Here is an 18,334-nt window from a genome sequence, read left to right as displayed (position 1 = left end):
GGTTTCGATTCAAATTTCAAGAATCGATTCCGATTTTTACGTTTCAAAATCGTTTTTTTTCGATTTTCTCAGATTCCATCCGATTCGCTCCGATTTCGATCTGATTTCCGATTCGATCCGATTTCGATCTGATTTCCGATTCGATCCGATTTCGATTCGATCCGGGGGTTAATGTTATTAAAAATGAAAAATGTATTTGAACCGTTTCCTTCACTTCATGACTGTGTAGAGATGCAACATATTAAAACTAGTATTATATCAATATTAAACAGCAAATCTTACAAGTATTGGTAGTTACTGATGGAAGACTGATGAAAAGGTTAAGGGTCAATCTACCTTCAAGAAAGATAATCCAGGAGTCCTGAATTATCTTTCTTGCAGGTAGATTGAAGTTCACTGAGGAAAATGTAGAAAATAATTTTAATTAAAAAAAAATAAAAAATCGATCTTTGGACGTACGAATCGATAATCGGTCATTAATATGCGAATCGATTAAAAAATGAATGGTACCACTTTATATGTATGGCCCCTAATTATCGTTTTTAAAGCATGAACAAAAACTTTGTTATTTATTAACAATACTTCAGGCTTAGCAGCAACTTAATTTAGAGGTTAGGCTATTCATTTTGTAGTTACAAAACCGGAAAAACTCTAATCCATTATTTTATTATAAAGTAAGTCTCTGTACATGCTTTATTAAGGCTATTAAAAGTGTACTTACCATAATGTGATACCACATAATTGAACGTCAGATATCGTTTTATCCTTTTTAAACTGTACAATGAACATTCAAGAGACGAGTCCCATAAACGCGCTAGAAAAATAAATAAAAGTGCCTAAATATCCTATCCTAAGATGCAGCAACTAGCCACATAGCAGCTAACGTTTGTACCTCATTTAAACAACTTCACTACTGCCATATCGGGGTTGAACTACTTGATCTACTTCCACTCACGATGTCTGTTTTAAAGTGCAAAAATAACTATGTTTAAGTGGCCAAAATGTCTTATTGTCAATATGGTACATTATAATCCCTTCTCTGCCCTCAACACCCGACATGTGGCTCTATCTGATTTCTACACAGACTTCAAAAAACGTCAGTCTTTATTCTTCCTGTAGACACAAGCCAGCCGTCGCCCCTCTAAAAATATCCCTGAGCGTCCACGTTCGACCCACTGTCTCGTTATCGTTCCCCCACTCAAAGATGGCGGACACTGTTAGTTTACACTGAAGGAAGGTCATGAGAAATAAGAATCATGTGGCAGTGATATTCCTGTTCCAACTAAAACAATGCCCTTGATAAATACTGGCAGAAACAAGCCAGTCCAATGCTAAACAGGCACTTAACAGCTGCGAGGTAGAGCCTGGCAGACAACAACATGGTACAATGACCTGAAACTAGTCTTAGAAAGTGAAAAGTTTGGTGCCGTGGGATTACCCGGTGCAGGCATGACAACTTAACAGCTGATTGTGTTGTTTTTGCCACTGTGCCACAACGCTCGGCCCCGTTTTGTTCAAATAGATCAGCAATCAATATAAACAGGACAAAGACGCTTCCTTTCATCGATTTCCGTTGGATAAGAACAGAGAAAGAACTGGCTCGGACTCATAAAGCGAGTGGACGTTAGACTAGCAGCAGTTTTGTCGGCGGAAATGTAAAAAAAAAACGCTGTTGTTTTTTTAACTCTCGAAACAAAAGACCTGGATTGAGAAGTGTTGTCGTCACGGATACTGTTATAAAAGAAATTATTCAAGGTGGATGTGCTGCCTTGAAGATGCTGTATATCATGTTTTCTATCTTACTGATTCATTTCAAACCGTGTCATCACTCACTTACCGACTTCAATATGAACATCCTAATTATTCACTGCAATGACTTTTCAAGCACTTTTCACAACTTTCCCTGCAGCGTTTTTAACATGATAGTAAAGCTAATAGCAACTAGCATGCTAACGGTGAACCACAGAGCTGCCGGATGCGCTTCGGACCTGGGAGTGAGAAATATGATGAGTGCGACGTCATAGCAATAACAATAAATCCATAATCTAGATCTCCTTTTTTCAGTATACAGTATAAATTCTAGCTCCTATGTCAGGTCTATCAGATTGAAAATTACTTTTAGATGAGGTGAGACGTCTCTAAAACATTGCCAAGATGACCTTTGAACCCTTTTCAACCATATGCAACACAGATGGAATATGTGGTGACGTAACGTTGAGATCTTCGGTACAAAAGGTTTCAAAGAGACGTTTCGATTGATTGGTGGTTCATGTTCTGCTAATGCTCCTGCAGTACTCTCCAGTTCTCGTACCAATTCCAAGGTTTTCTCCAACAAATTCTTAGAAAAGAGTCAGCGCCACGCCCCAATCGTCCTGGAGTGGAAAAATGTAGAAAACGTTTCAAAAATCATCTAAACAATGTTTTTGAAACGAGACATTTCAGCTGCACTTCTTTGTGCTCTTGTTTTAGGGACATTTTGCTTTTTTTGATACATGTTGACCACAAAACCCTTACTTTTCTAGATGATAAATGCATTTTCTTGATATTGTAAAATCCCAATTGGAAAACAATATAATGTTTCTTGCCAGGTTAAACAATGAAACGTTGATGATGTGATAAATTAACAAAGCTGAATGACAAAGACGCATAATTTAACACAATTCATTTGTTAGTAGAGGGCACGGTATAATAACGCACAACATTAACCACAGAAAGCCTCTGCTCTGAGGAAGATACTGAGAGTCCATATTTGGGGCAGGTAAACAGCAGTGACATGTGATCAGTGCATGTCAGGCTGAATGACAGATGCATTTGCTGTAATGACTGTGTCTGTCTGGTGGTGATTGAGTGACAGACCCAGACCGAGACAGGACCGGCCCGGAGCAGCTAACGACGGGCGGAGGAGCAGAGGGCGCCAAGGGTCAGAGCTCCATCAGGACACCACCAGCTCCATCAGGACACCACCAGCTCCATCAGGACACCACCAGGTACATCAGGACACCACCAGGTACATCAGGACACCACCAGCTCCATCAGGACACCACCAGCTCCATCAGGACACCACCAGGTACATCAGGACACCACCAGGTACATCAGGACACCACCAGGTACATCAGGACACCACCAGGTACATCAGGACACCACCAGCTCCATCAGGACACCATCAGGTACATCAGGACACCACCAGCTCCATCAGGACACCACCAGCTCCATCAGGACACCACCAGGTACATCAGGACACCACCAGCTCCATCAGGACACCATCAGGTACATCAGGACACCACCAGCTCCATCAGGACACCACCAGGTACATCAGGACACCACCAGGTACATCAGGACACCACCAGCTCCATCAGGACACCACCAGGTACATCAGGACACCACCAGGTACATCAGGACACCACCAGCTCCATCAGGACACCACCAGCTCCATCGGGACACCACCAGCTCCATCAGGACACCACCAGGTACATCAGGACACCACCAGCTCCATCAGGACACCACCAGCTCCATCGGGACACCACCAGCTCCATCAGGACACCACCAGGTACATCAGGACACCACCAGCTCCGTCAGGACACCATCAGGTACATCAGGACACCACCAGCTCCATCGGGACACCACCAGCTCCATCAGGACACCATCAGGTACATCAGGACACCACCAGCTCCATCAGGACACCACCAGCTCCATCAGGACACCACCAGGTACATCAGGACACCACCAGCTCCATCAGGACACCATCAGGTACATCAGGACACCACCAGCTCCATCAGGACACCACCAGGTACATCAGGACACCACCAGGTACATCAGGACACCACCAGCTCCATCAGGACACCACCAGCTCCGTCAGGACACCACCAGGTACATCAGGACACCACCAGCTCCGTCAGGACACCACCAGGTACATCAGGACACCACCAGCTCCGTCAATACACTACCAGCTCCATCAGGACACCACCAGCTCCGTCAGGACACCACCAGCTCCGTCAGGACACCACCAGGTACATCAGGACACCACCAGCTCCATCAGGACACCACCAGCTCCATCAGGACACCACCAGCTCCGTCAGGACACCACCAGGTACATCAGGACACCACCAGCTCCATCAGGACACCACCAGCTCCATCAGGACACCACCAGGTACATCAGGACACCACCAGCTCCATCAGGACACCATCAGGTACATCAGGACACCACCAGCTCCATCAGGACACCACCAGCTCCATCAGGACACCACCAGCTCCATCAGGACACCATCAGGTACATCAGGACACCACCAGCTCCATCAGGACACCATCAGGTACATCAGGACACCACCAGCTCCATCAGGACACCATCAGGTACATCAGGACACCACCAGCTCCGTCAGGACACCATCAGGTACATCAGGACACCACCAGCTCCATCAGAACACCACCAGCTCCGTCAGGACACCACCCGCTCCATGACAACACCACGGCAATTACGTCCCATAACGGACACGTTTTACACAAAAGTTGTTTTAGCTTCATTCACACTTGTTAAACTTAACTTGACTTAAAGTTAACTTGACTCCTGTTTGAGGTCTTCTCCCACTGAGCCTCAGAAAACACACAATTTTGAGACGTCCTAACTGTGGAGGTCCGTAAATCATTGCCAGACACGTTCTGAGCATTTCTGTTGTCAAATCAGGTTCATTACACTTATTATTTTTGTGTCATGGTAATTACCGCTGCTGCTAATAAATGAGGGAACGCCTGACTGATAAAAAGCAATGACACATTATAATACAATAGACACATTATTTTAAGTTCTGAAGCTGAGAAATAAAGAGCAAACAATGAATAATAACAGGAACAAGAATAGCTAAGAAAATAGGTCATGTTAAAATGTTTGGGGCCCTTGAAGTAGACTTGTTGAGAATCACCGATCTCTTTGAGTGATTATGAAGTCTATGTGTATTTCACATTAGAGGATGCCCTGAGACTGCCATACAGAAACGACAGAGCCGTGCTGGGTTTGTTTTGGTTGAAAGTGACATCTTTAAAAACACGTTTTAGTCTCTTGACTGTTTGAGAGTGTACTACATGCCACTTGTCCTACTTTTATATAGCGTTTACAGAAAACAGAACATTCCCAAATAGTGCTGGATTGAATGTTGCGTTTACAAAGTGACAGTGACAGACAACAAGATTAAGATCATATTTATTCACGATGGGCAATGTCGAGAGACTGGTTTACACTTGGGATCGCTGTCCAATTGTAGTTTAGACTGCATTGCCTTATTGCATGTGGTTTATTCAACTTCAAATCCATGGAGAATCTTTATATTGTTCAAAATTGGGATCGTATCACTTCATATTATTTAATATTATTCGAACATTGCATGATGAATCAGTACTATATTATAACATGGCTATAGATGGGTTTCAATCATGTGACGTATTTGTTTGAGCAAATAGTCAGAGCATAAAACTGATAATTTAAAGGGTTTATACTTGAAGAGGAGTTGCTGACATTTAAAAGCAGAGATACACTTTTGTGGACATTTCCATCTGCTCTTCTTCGTCCACACGTCCTCAAAGCTTTCAAGAGCACGGACTTTGTGTCTGAGCCTAAATATAACACTCAGTTGGAAATGAGGCTCCTTAAAACTGTCTGCAAGTAGGCTATCGTTTATTAGCATAGCCACTAGCATTAGCCAGCTGCTAACAACCTGAAACAAGCAGCTCAGCCTCAGTCTGGAGTGATGTCAGTAAGTCCACTGGTCTTTGTGGACAGAAAACAAAGACTCTTTTGTTTTGGGGCAGCCCACAGTGAACATGTGGCTTTTGTCCTCAAGGTGGCAGTAGCTACGAGTGTGTGACGTCACTTCAGACTCATGAATAGATGTGAAGTCTTCAGTTACTTTTGCTTGTTTGGTTATTAGTTGTATTTACTTTTTAAAATAATTGTACTTCTCAAAATTGTTTTTGGCACCATTCTTTTACTTGAGTAAGAATAGTTGTTAAGTATTGAAATAAAAGTTACAAATTACTGAAGCTTTATGTTGAAGATTTTAAATGATTTGAACAATTATGTTTCTTGTACCGCTCTTTCAGCTAATATTTATTTATTTTCTTTTATTGGGTTCTTGGGTAAGTTTTATCATTCATAAATCTGATGTTACATTGGGAAATAAACTCTTAAACAAATATTTTATTTTCTTCTTCGACCACTACTTTGCACTGTAGGGATGTCAGTATCAAGTATCAAAAATTAAACTAGTAAAAAAAAAGTATAAAAACCATCTTCTAACATAAACAAAGTACAAGTATTTTACATTCTATATTCTCACTGTGTATCAAAATCAGTATCAAGATTGAGCCAATTCCTTATTTTATTCTTTATTTATTGGGGAAATGTACAAAAGCATTAATTTTGGAAAAGAAAATATAAAAAGTAAGGTGCATATGACAATAAAAACACACATTAAATTACAATTATACTCCTGCATTAGCTCATTATAAATATTCTCAATACTCAATAAGACACACAAAACACAATAAAATGTCACTTGAGCACTATTTTTGTCAACTCACACTAGCAACAAGAGACAACCGGGCAATCCTTTTCTCTCCTATTTCCTTTCAAAATGCATCTTAACAGCCTAACTCACCAGGTACATGTTTAGTGTGGTGTGAGCAAGTCAGTTTATCCACATTCAACAAACACTTTCTACCAAAAAACACACTTCTTTCAAACCAGGGAGTAACGAATCCTCCTCCTTCTGTGTACAAATCCACTATAATTCAGATAATTCAGTGTTTTTCTGTTGGGTCCTCTCAGGTTCTGCTCGTCTCAAGCGGCCGGTCTCTCAGCGTGGATGGAGGAGATTGTCGGCGCGTTTTGATTGGCTCGTGCGCGGCGTCGATAATCTCCACTTGTGCAGAATAATCCCTTAACCTTCGCACATCCCAGACACGAGCTGCACATGCGTTTGTTTATATCAGGCCGAACTGTCTGCCACCTAAAGCTTTCAGTTTAGATACACGTGTTGTTTGTGTGCATCTTTTCTCTCTACAACATGTTTTTGTTTGCATAATGAAGCCAGCATTTGGATGATGTATATTCTTACTTTTAGCATATCATGTTTTGCTGTATACAATATATAAGTATGGAAAAATAAATGTTGACTCTAAACAAATAATATGTTTCTTTGTATTTATTTTACACTGATTAAGATATAAGATATAAGATAAGATATAAGATATTCCTTTATTGTCCCACGTGGGGAAATTTCATTGATGCAACGCAGGTAGATACAGAGGAAAAGAACAGATCACTTATAGGTGCAGCTAACAAGGATTTTAGTATTCGACTAGTTATATTGTATATTGAAAGGTTTTAAATACATTATCAAAAACATAAAGGTTGAAATATGGTGACTGAAGGTTAATTAAGAATTTTGAAAAAGTATATTATTGATTCGAATTTTTCACTGTCTTTTGTTATATAAAAATGGTCTTTTTAAATGTGTTTTAGAGCAGTGGTTCTCAGCCTTTTTCTCCCTGAGACCCTTATTTCACCTCTTACCAGTGAAGCCACTGTCTCATAAGGAAAAATATCATTACTTTATGGTTACTATAGATTTTATAAAACAATAATTATTAGAAAATACTTTATAGATGAAATGAACATGCCATCCCTTCAATAAATTGACACAATGTAGTTGTTTGGATCTCTTTTCTTAGTTCTTAGAGTCTGTATTTGTGGTTTACAGTCACCTAGTAACGGTCAAACAATCATTGCAACCTTGATATTAAACTAAGAAGAGAAATAGAATTGTAGGATAATCTACTTCGAACATGTTTATTTACAGAGATTTGAAGGTAAACTATTAAACTTGGAGGTACACCACCTATTTGTCTCCACGGAGCTGACATTGCTTTGTCTGGAATGTTCCGCAGTATGGCATTTAACATATCCATCTCCATAGCGATCAGGTGACGCCACAAGGCCAAGTACAGGTCAGATCTAGCTTTACATAAAGGAAATGAGATCAGTGGAGAGGCGAGTCTGCTCACAGTTAGAATGCAAGTCTTTCAAGCTATTTTGAGCAATAAAATCATCCGAGATTATCCAACATCACAGGCATAGCATCTCCATGGTGACAAGAAAGTATTGGATCCCACCAGAGACGCTACATTATGAGCCTTTAACTTAACATATTTAAATTGAAAAACTTGAATTTAGCGTAATTCAACCCTTATTATGGAAAATACAAAACTCTGTTGACATCAGAAGTAAAGGCAATGCACTTTCAGGCAATTTAAATGAGGCTGACAACAATAGCTAACAGCAATACCTTACTGAACATATTTGTAAGTCGCTGTGTCAGGTGATGTGATGGTATGTATTTTCAGGGTATTTGACGTGTCTGTCGTCGCCCCCTGCTGTCTCTTAATGGAAAACCAAAATTTGCTGACAACAACTCTGCTGAGAAACCCTGGCTCTTTTTTTAGTTTTTGGCAACATGACATTTTTGTATGTGATTATACTGGGATGGAAAAAATATGGGAGAAAAAAAAACTGTTGCGTCTGTTCTCTGACAATGTATTTTCACAAGGGAACAGCAGGGGGAGCTCTATCTCCAAGTTACATAGTTCTGCTTTAAATTATGAATGAGTCTAGGGCCTTTAAAAATACAAAGGTGTTTAGGGCTAAGACTAAAATGTTGCAGGATTAAAGTATAAAAGCTAAAACAAATAGATATAAGAACGGAGGAAAAAAGAGGTCTGAAAAGTGTAATTGAAGATTTTAAAAATACTTCCTGGCGTCTGTCTCGGCTGGTGACATTTTACCTGAATCATCTCACACAAATGTCAGGAGTAATAACGGCTGTGTGGGACAAAACAAAGAAGAACTTTTATTTTCTCTCAATGGTAAGATGTTTTATAGAAGAGAAATTGTGTGTCTAGGGTGAAGTACTCAAACATCCATCTACAGTTTGTTGTAGGAAGTCAAAAAAAAGAGAAGAATGCTTCAGTTATAAACCTTTTAAAAGCATCTATTGAGCTTTGATAAATAACAGCTACTATTAAACGGAAAAATATGACTATGTTTGTCCCAGCTTTATACACAGTTGCCCACGCAATATGTAGAATTAGTTTTTTTGGGGGGTATTAAAAAAGAAACCACACATTTATGTCTTGATTGTCAACAATTATGAAAATGTTCTTTACAGCATTACCTTGATGCAAAACAAATCATGTATTTGTTTTTGCAAAAAAATAAAAACTTTTTTTTCCGAAAAACTACACAAAAAAAATTATGTGTACATAAGAAAAACAGAAAATAGGTTTACATTCATTGTTAGTGAAAAAAAAAAAACATTCACAATAGAAATTTGCTGAGGTGCAAATTATTATTATTTTTTGTGTGTGTTGTGTGATATTAATTTCCAAAAATAGAATTCATTTTTATATATTTTTTACTTTTTGCATTTTTGACTTGATTTTACCGCACAGACTCACAACTCTAGTATCTTCTACTATTTCCACATTTCCTTGTTACCTTTGATTCACCTTTCTTTCTTTCGACCGTTGGTACGGCCCTGGACACGAGTAACCCCCCCTTACAAAGACTGTTCTGTACTCACTGGGGCAGACGGCGTTGCAGGTGATCTTCTGCACGGACATGCCCTCGCAGAAGGCGCCACCGTTCAGAGGGGCGGGGTTTGTGCACATCCTGGACCGCTTCTGTATGCCCCGCCCACACGGCACGTTACAGGCCGACCACTCCGTCCACAGGGACCAGCCGCCGTTCACTGCAGGGCGGGACGGTTGAAAGAGGTTTGGGGGGGGGAAACAAGCGAGGGTGAGTTAGTTTAAGTTTGTGTGCCATTTGTAGTTTAAAAACCACTTCACAAGCAACAACCACAGCAGAAAAGAGCTGAGGCAAACACATAGGGCTTCTGGGTAATTAGATACACTCTATAGTGGAAAAAAAGCACAGTAAATAATCAAATACAGCAACTATATATATAAACAAAGGGCAAAACAATAAAACTATCAAGACACATTTTGACACTGTGAAATAAAAGTGCATCATTTAAGCTTGTGTGTGTGAAGAAGATTTTAGCATGACGAGGTGTTTTACATTTGAGGGAGGGAAGAAGCTCGAACATGGTAGTTTAGGATGTGAAGAACAAAGAGCTTTAAAAAGTCGGTTAGCACTAGTTCATATATGGAATCGGGACGTAAGTTAACCTACATGGTTAACCCTACATGGTTAACCCTACAGGGCGGCTCAGGAAGTTACTGAATCCAACATGGAGGTGACCGAGACCGGTCCCGCTCATACACAGCCAGCCCAGGCAATAATGCAGTCATTTTCTCTCTTGGGTCCAAATCCCAAGTGTACGAGGGATTTGATGTTTACAACGCTAACCCTTTATATTACAATCTGGAGCGTATCAAGGGCAGCCATATTGGATTCTGTAGCTTCCGATTCCGTATATGAACTAGTGCCGACCTTTAAAAGTCTATGTTAGTAAAGAGCCTCAAGAGAAGATGGGTCATGATTCAGAACACATTTTTTTTACCAGAGAGGACCACTAGCAGAGCGGACCACAAGCAGAGTGGACCACTAGCAGAGCGGACCACTAGCAGAGTGGACCACTAGCAGAGGACCACTTGAAGAGAGGACCAATAGCAGAGCGGACCACTAGCAGAGTGGACCACTAGCAGAGGACCACTTGAAGAGAGGACCAATAGCAGAGCGGACCACTAGCAGAGCGGACCACAAGCAGAGCGGACCACTAGCAGAGGACCACTTGAAGAGAGGACCAATAGCAGAGCGGACCACTAGCAGAGCGGACCACAAGCAGAGCGGACCAATTGCAGAGAGGACCACTTGAAGAGAGGACCAATAGCAGAGCGGACCACTAGCAGAGCGGACCACTAGCAGAGAGGACCACTTGAAGAGAGGACCACTAGCAGAGAGGACCACTTGAAGAGAGGACCACTAGCAGAGCGGACCACAAGCAGAGCGGACCACTAGCAGAGAGGACCACTTGAAGAGAGGACCAATAGCAGAGCGGACCACTAGCAGAGCGGACCAATAGCAGAGCGGACCACTAGCAGAGAGGACCACTTGAAGAGAGGACCAATAGCAGAGCGGACCACTTGAAGAGAGGACCAATAGCAGAGCGGACCACTAGCAGAGCGGACCAATAGCAGAGCGGACCACTAGCAGAGAGGACCACTTGAAGAGAGGACCAATAGCAGAGCGGACCACTTGAAGAGAGGACCACTAGCAGAGCGGACCACAAGCAGAGCGGACCACTAGCAGAGAGGACCACTTGAAGAGAGGACCAATAGCAGAGCGGACCACTTGAAGAGAGGACCACTAGCAGAGCGGACCACAAGCAGAGCGGACCACTAGCAGAGAGGACCACTTGAAGAGAGGACCAATAGCAGAGCGGACCACTTGAAGAGAGGACCACTAGCAGAGCGGACCACTAGCAGAGAGGACCACTTGAAGAGAGGACCAATAGCAGAGCGGACCACTTGAAGAGAGGACCACTAGCAGAGCGGACCACTTGAAGAGAGGACCACTAGCAGAGAGGACCAATAGCAGAGCGGACCACTAGCAGAGAGGACTACTTGAAGAGAGGACCAATAGCAGAGCGGACCACTAGCAGAGCGGACCAATAGCAGAGAGGACCACTAGCAGAGAGGACCACTTGAAGAGAGGACCAATAGCAGAGAGGACCAATTGAAGAGAGGACCAATAGCAGAGCGGACCACTAGCAGAGCGGACCACTAGCAGAGCGGACCACTAGCAGAGCGGACCACTAGCAGAGAGGACTACTTGAAGAGAGGACCAATAGCAGAGCAGACCACTTGAAGAGAGGACCAATAGCAGAGCGGACCACTAGCAGAGAGGACCACTAGCAGAGAGGACTACTTGAAGAGAGGACCAATAGCAGAGCGGACCACTAGCAGAGCGGACCACTAGCAGAGAGGACCACTTGAAGAGAGGACCAATAGCAGAGCGGACCACTAGCAGAGCAGACCACAAGCAGAGCGGACCACTTGAAGAGAGGACCACTAGCAGAGCGGACCACTAGCAGAGAGGACCACTAGCAGAGAGGACCACTTGAAGAGAGGACCAATAGCAGAGCGGACCACTAGCAGAGCGGACCACTAGCAGAGCGGACCACTAGCAGAGAGGACTACTTGAAGAGAGGACCAATAGCAGAGAGGACCACTTGAAGAGAGGACCAATAGCAGAGCGGACCACTAGCAGAGCGGACCACTTGAAGAGAGGACCAATAGCAGAGCGGACCTCTAGCAGAGCGGACCACTTGAAGAGAGGACCAATAGCAGAGAAGACCACTGGCTGAGAGGACCAATAGCAGAGCGGACCACTAGCAGAGCGGACCACTTGAAGAGAGGACCAATAGCAGAGAAGACCACTGGCTGAGAGGACCACATTATTTAAAGCTTTCCTCTCTTTGGCTGTAATTGCAAATCACCACCGTGACAGAACCAACAAGAAGACTTTGGATGATGCAGTGTTGTCTCCTCACCAATAGAGGTCACTAATGCTCACAAGAACCACAGAAAATCAGCGGGTAAAACTATCTTTTTCATATTCTATTTTCTAATATATCTTGAAATGTCAATGAAATTCTCATTGGCTATGTTTCCACGCACTAAAACTGGCATCTGATTTCTGGAATGATCAGACTATTGCCGTGTCTGATGCGATTAATCTGATTTCGTTCTGATTGTTCACACGTTTGCAGGTTTTGACAAGACAAATTAGGCAAGAGAAAATGTTAAATAAATTCACCTTTATCTTCCAAATGCACTTTTCTCTCTGATCACGTGTCACCGGAGGTTTTGGATGATCAGACTTCTCTTGTAAACACAGCAAAAATCAGATCTAATTATTGGCTTATGTGATTGTTCTGGTGATCTGTTTTTTTCTGGGACATGTTCTGCAGCTGTCTCCACATTTAAGATGAACGTGATGGAGATAAACCTGCTTCATATTCCTCCCCACAGACGGACTGCATGTGACAGATAAGCACCGTGCCCGCAGTCTGCCGGAAAATGCAGGATTCACACCTGACTTATTTTAGTTCATGTGTAAAGGACACGGACGCGAGTTTGTGCCGGCTCCAGACCCCGGTCGACACAAACTCAAATGTGTTTTTAAGGTTCACTTTCACGTAACCGGAACTCTTCATTAAACATTTGTCGTTCAGCTACAATGCTTTGTCCACAGGGATGTCAAGATTACTTTGTTAATAGTCATTTTAGTTAAATCTTTATGCAAAAAAGTAAAATCATGTGTTTTTACCAGGCTGTTTACGTGCCAATATCATTATTATTCAGGATGGTTGATTTCATAAAGCTAGTGATGAAAAGTGATCCATTTAATTTGTGAATTAGAGTGAATTAAGGATTTCACTGTTGTTCGGTTGAAAATGCCAACAATTGTGAATAATTGTAAATCATCTAGATGTTACTTCCATAAATGTAACACTAAAACAACGAAAACATACAACACAAACATACAACACAGACTAGAATAATGCAACATTCTGCCTCGGGGCTGACTGACCGAGTTGTGGCTTGAAATCTGACAAATATAGTAGAAAAATGATCTATTTTAAAGGGCCTATGACAGCTTTTTACAATTTTCTAATTTTGACTTTATTTGGTGTGTTTATACCTGTTGTACCTATAAATTAAAGTTTTACGCCAATCAAGTATGTATTTGTGGAGAAAACAGAGAAAAATCTGTAGAAAATGACAATTAATGTGACATCACACTAGGGACTCCATTAAAAAAACATATTTTTTCAGTCACTCTCATGTATTGTCATTTGTCGTATAAAAATAATAGGGACATTAGATGAGTTTTGGCCCAGTGTTTGATTGGGTAATTTCCTAGAGTGATGTCATCAATTACAAACAGGAAGTGAAATTATAAACCTAAAAAATGTGCTATTCTGGGATAACATTTTATAAATTTCAGCAAAATTGAAAATATTTGTCTTAACTGCATTTTTGTTCAATGAGTTGTCCGACCTGTAGGGGGCACTTTAACATTGATTATTTGTTATATAATCATGAAGTATACACGATATTGCCTCTTACCCTTATTTCCCCCATTTTTCCGAACTGTAAATAAGAGTGTGGAATTTTTCTATTATTTTTATTTAAATTTGACATCAATACTAGATTAAAAAAATAAAAATAAATTATATATATATATATATATATATATATATATATATATATATATATATATATATATATATATATATATATATATATAGAGGGAGTTTTTTCTTTTTTAATTATTCCACTTCTGTTTTTAATCAGTGTTTCTCTGCCTAATCTGTTTTGCAACACTAGCATTTCCCACTGTGGGACAAATAAAGACTCTCTTATCTTATCTTTTCCCCATAATTAAATAAATTTCCAGCTCTTTTCGCTTCCTCTGCTTGGACAAAAAATCGTAAAGATTGAAAACAGCACATGGACCGCACCATGTAAACCGCCCTGCGCCTCATGGTGGTGGACAGGTTTGGACTGCACCACTTAGCTCCCCGACTCCGGCCGTTTACTCTGAGTCCCGAGCCCGACGTGAGGTGAAAGTAAAACGCTTTGGAGCTGCTATCGCGAGCGGAGAGCAGCCGGGCGCCGCGGCAGCCGGAGCAGCGGGGGCCGCGGGCAAATAAATACTTAATAACCAACACCACTCTTAAATGGGATTAAGACACAGGGGCTCATTCTCTTTCATAAAGTACACGGTGATTGTAAATGAGCGCGGCTAAATTGAGTCGCTGAATAATACATTGATCTAAATAAAGAGGGAACACGGCTCAGGGAAAGGCAGAGGAGGCGCGGTTAATCACTAGGAATCAAGTAAATGGAATAAAGGCCCATTGGAGTGAGCGTTAACGTTGTGTTATGACCGTAGAGGCAGTGCAACGGGGCAATTTACCAGTGCGATATGTTTGTAGGAATGAGCTTGCATTCTTTGTTACACTTCGTTTTACTCTACGCTTCATGTATTGTAATTTCAACTGATTAAAAGGGGCACTGCCTGACGTTTCTGGGGACATGTTTTGCCTAGTGTCCTGTTGCTCAGAGGTTTTGGATTGAGATCAATAAAGCTTTACGGACAATTTATGACAATATATGATTTATGATGTATTTGGGCTTCAGGACTCTTGCCATGGATACAATCGGCAGCTACCATATTTTCCGGACTGTAAGTTGCACTGGAGTATAAGTCGCACCAGCCAAAAAATGTATAATAGAGAAGAAAAAAAACACACATATAAGTTGCATTTTTGGGGAAATTGATTAGACAAAATCCAAAAGGTGTACATATGCTAACGCTAACACCTTCAGCTACATGACGTATGCTAACGCTAACACCTTCAGCTACATGACGTATGCTAACGCTAACACCTTCAGCTACATGACGTATGCTAACGCTAACACCTTCAGCTACATGACGTATGCTAACGCTAACACCTTCAGCTACATGACGTATGCTAACGCTAACACCTTCAGCTACATGAGGCACAGACAGAACTGTGGTAAGTGTCTGGTATGTTAACGTAACATATGAACAGTTATTCAGATAACTATAGCATAAAGAACATGCTAACAAGTTTAGCAAAGCATCAGTTTTACCCCAAATCACTAAATCCAGAAGAATTCTTCTTCCTCTGTGTCACTTCTAAACAACTCCACAAACTCCAGAGGAAGAGGAAGTGCAGATTCTTCTTCTGCGAAAAAGGCCCTCACAAAAAAATGGAGGGCACAAAACACACCGACGATCAGGGATTGGACAGACATTGTATTGGACGACATTCGAATTTAAAAAATAAGTAAATTATATTCCGGCTAAATTTGAAAATGGGCAAATTTGTCAGTCTGCTGGTAAAGTGGGGCACTATTTCGGGTTCACACGTGTTTAAGTTTCTATTGTTTTATTGGATGTCTTTTAATTTATATCTGTTTCTGGTGTCTCACAGTCATGTCGCTGTGTTGTCATTTTGGTTTGGAAAGGAAAAGGTTAAGCTGCGCCTGTGTTTTACCAGAGGTGGGTTTTTTTTTATCTTTCAGTCACTTTTTATTTTACGTTGATAGACCCAGGAATGACAAAAGAAAAATCACTTCTAAAGAGGAGAGAGTTGTGTGTTCAGAGCAGGAGACAGAAACATGAGAGAGTCAGGAGGAAAATACATGATATTAAGAAATAAATCATGAAATGCGAAACATGGAAAGCCCTGACAGTGTTTTTCTCCCAGCGGCACATATTAAGCATATTATAAAAAGTGTCAAAAGTTCAGAGCTGATGATCACAATTCATCACGGAAACATTTACGACTCTCGTGCTGCAGTTTAACGAGAGACAAAACGTGTCAGAATCAGGACAAAATCTGTTTAATAGTATTTCATTCTATACTATTAAACAGATTTTGTCCTGATTCTGACACGTTTTGTCTCTCGTTAAACTGCAGCACGAGAGTAATAGTATTTCATTCTCTCCTCCTTGAACCGACACCTTAACGTGGTGGAGGGGTTTGAGTGCCCGAATGATCCCGGGAGCTATGTTGTCGGGGGCTTCATGCCCCTGGTAGGGTCTCCCAAGGCAAACAGGTCCTAGGTGACGGGTCAGACAAAGATCGGTTCAGAAGCCTCTTATGACGACGACACAATCAAGGCAGTTCACGTCGCCCGGATCGGCGTCACCGGGGCCCCATCCTGGAGCCAGGCCTGGGATGGGTGCTCCATGGCGAGCGCCTGGTGGCCGGGTCTTACCCCACGGGGCCCGGCCGGGCACAGCCCGAAAGAGCGACGTGGGGCCGCCCTCCCGTGGGCCCACCACCCGCAGGAGGATCCATAAGGGGCCGGTGCAGAGAGATCTGGGCGGCAGTCGACGGCAGGGGCCTCGGCGACCAGATCTCCAGACACAGAGACTAACTCTGGGGACATGGAATGTCACCTCGCTGGGGGGGAAAGAGCCTGAGCTTGTGCGGGAGGTTGAGCGATACCGACTAGAAATAGTCGGCCTCACCTCCACGCACAGTTTGGGCTCTGGAACCCATCTCCTCGAGAGGGGCTGGACGCTCCACTTCTCTGGTGTTGCCCGCGGGGAGAGGCGGCGGGCTGGTGTGGGCTTGCTGATAGCCCCTCAGCTCAGCCGCCACGTGTTGGAGTTTACCCCGGTGAACGAGAGGGTCGCGTCCCTCCGCCTTCGGGTGGGGGACAGGTCTCTCACTGTTGTGGCGGCCTACGGGCCGAACAGCAGTGCCTTCTTGGAGTCCTTGGGAGGGGTACTGGACAGTGCACCGACCGGGGACTCCGTTGTTCTACTGGGGGACTTCAACGCCCACGTGGGCAATGACAGTGACACCTGGAGAGGGGTGATCGGGAAGAACGGCTTCCCCGATCTGAACCCGAGCGGTGTTCAGTTATTGGACTTCTGTGCTAGCCACGGATTGTCCATAACGAACACCATGTTCAAGCACAAGGGTGTCCATCAGTGCACGTGGCACCAGGACACCCTAGGCCGGAGGTCAATGATCGACTTAGTTGTCGTGTCATCAGACCTCCGGCCGCGTGTCTTGGACACTCGGGTGAAGAGAGGGGCAGAGTTGTCAACCGATCACCACCTGGTGGTGAGTTGGATCCGCTGGCGGAGGAGGAAGCCGGACAGACTTGGCAGACCCAAGCGCATTGTGAGGGTCTGTTGGGAACGTCTAGTGGAGCCCTCTGTCAGTAGGGTATTCAACTCGCACCTCCGGGAGAGCTTCTCCCATGTCCCGGGGGAGGCTGGGGACATTGAGTCCGAGTGGACCATGTTCTCCGCCTCCATTGTTGATGCGGCTGCTCGGAGCTGTGGTCGCAAGGTCTCCGGTGCCTGTCGTGGCGGCAACCCCCGAACCCGGTGGTGGACACCGGAAGTAAGGGATGCCGTCAGACTAAAGAAGGAGGCCTATCAGGCCACTCTGGCTTGTAGGTCTCCGGAGGTCATCGACGGGTATCGGCAGGCCAAGCGAGCCGCGGCTCGCGCTGTCGCAGAGGCAAAAACCCGGGCCTGGGAGGAGTTCGGGGAGGCCATGGAGGAGGACTATCGGTCGGCACCAAAGAAATTCTGGCAAACCGTCCGGCGCCTCAGAAAGGGGAAGCAGTGTCTCACAAACACCGTTTACGGTGCGGGTGGAGGCCTGCTGACCTCGACTGGGGATGTCGTCGGACGGTGGAAGGAATACTTTGAGGATCTCCTTAATCCCTCAGTCACGTCTTCTGAAGAGGAAGT

General features: G+C 43.3%; 1 protein-coding gene across 2 annotated transcripts in view; it reads right to left on the bottom strand.

The window, feature by feature from the left end:
• Positions 1 to 18,334, bottom strand: part of unc5db (unc-5 netrin receptor Db) — a 394,916-nt gene that overhangs the window by 118,899 nt on the left and 257,683 nt on the right. For both annotated transcript variants that reach the window (XM_072433137.1, XM_072433138.1), the window contains exon 6: positions 9,627 to 9,794. In XM_072433137.1, coding sequence (XP_072289238.1) covers positions 9,627 to 9,794 — 168 coding nt within the window. The remainder of the gene's footprint in view (positions 1 to 9,626; positions 9,795 to 18,334) is intronic.

The sequence above is a fragment of the Eucyclogobius newberryi genome, unplaced genomic scaffold (genome assembly GCF_026437365.1).
Source record: "Eucyclogobius newberryi isolate DKJ021-1_F unplaced genomic scaffold, fEucNew1.0.hap1 SCAF_6, whole genome shotgun sequence".
Classification (NCBI taxonomy): Eukaryota; Metazoa; Chordata; class Actinopteri; order Gobiiformes; family Gobiidae; genus Eucyclogobius; species Eucyclogobius newberryi.
Note: the sequence above shows the minus strand (reverse complement) of the source record. Positions and strands in the feature narration are given on the sequence as shown.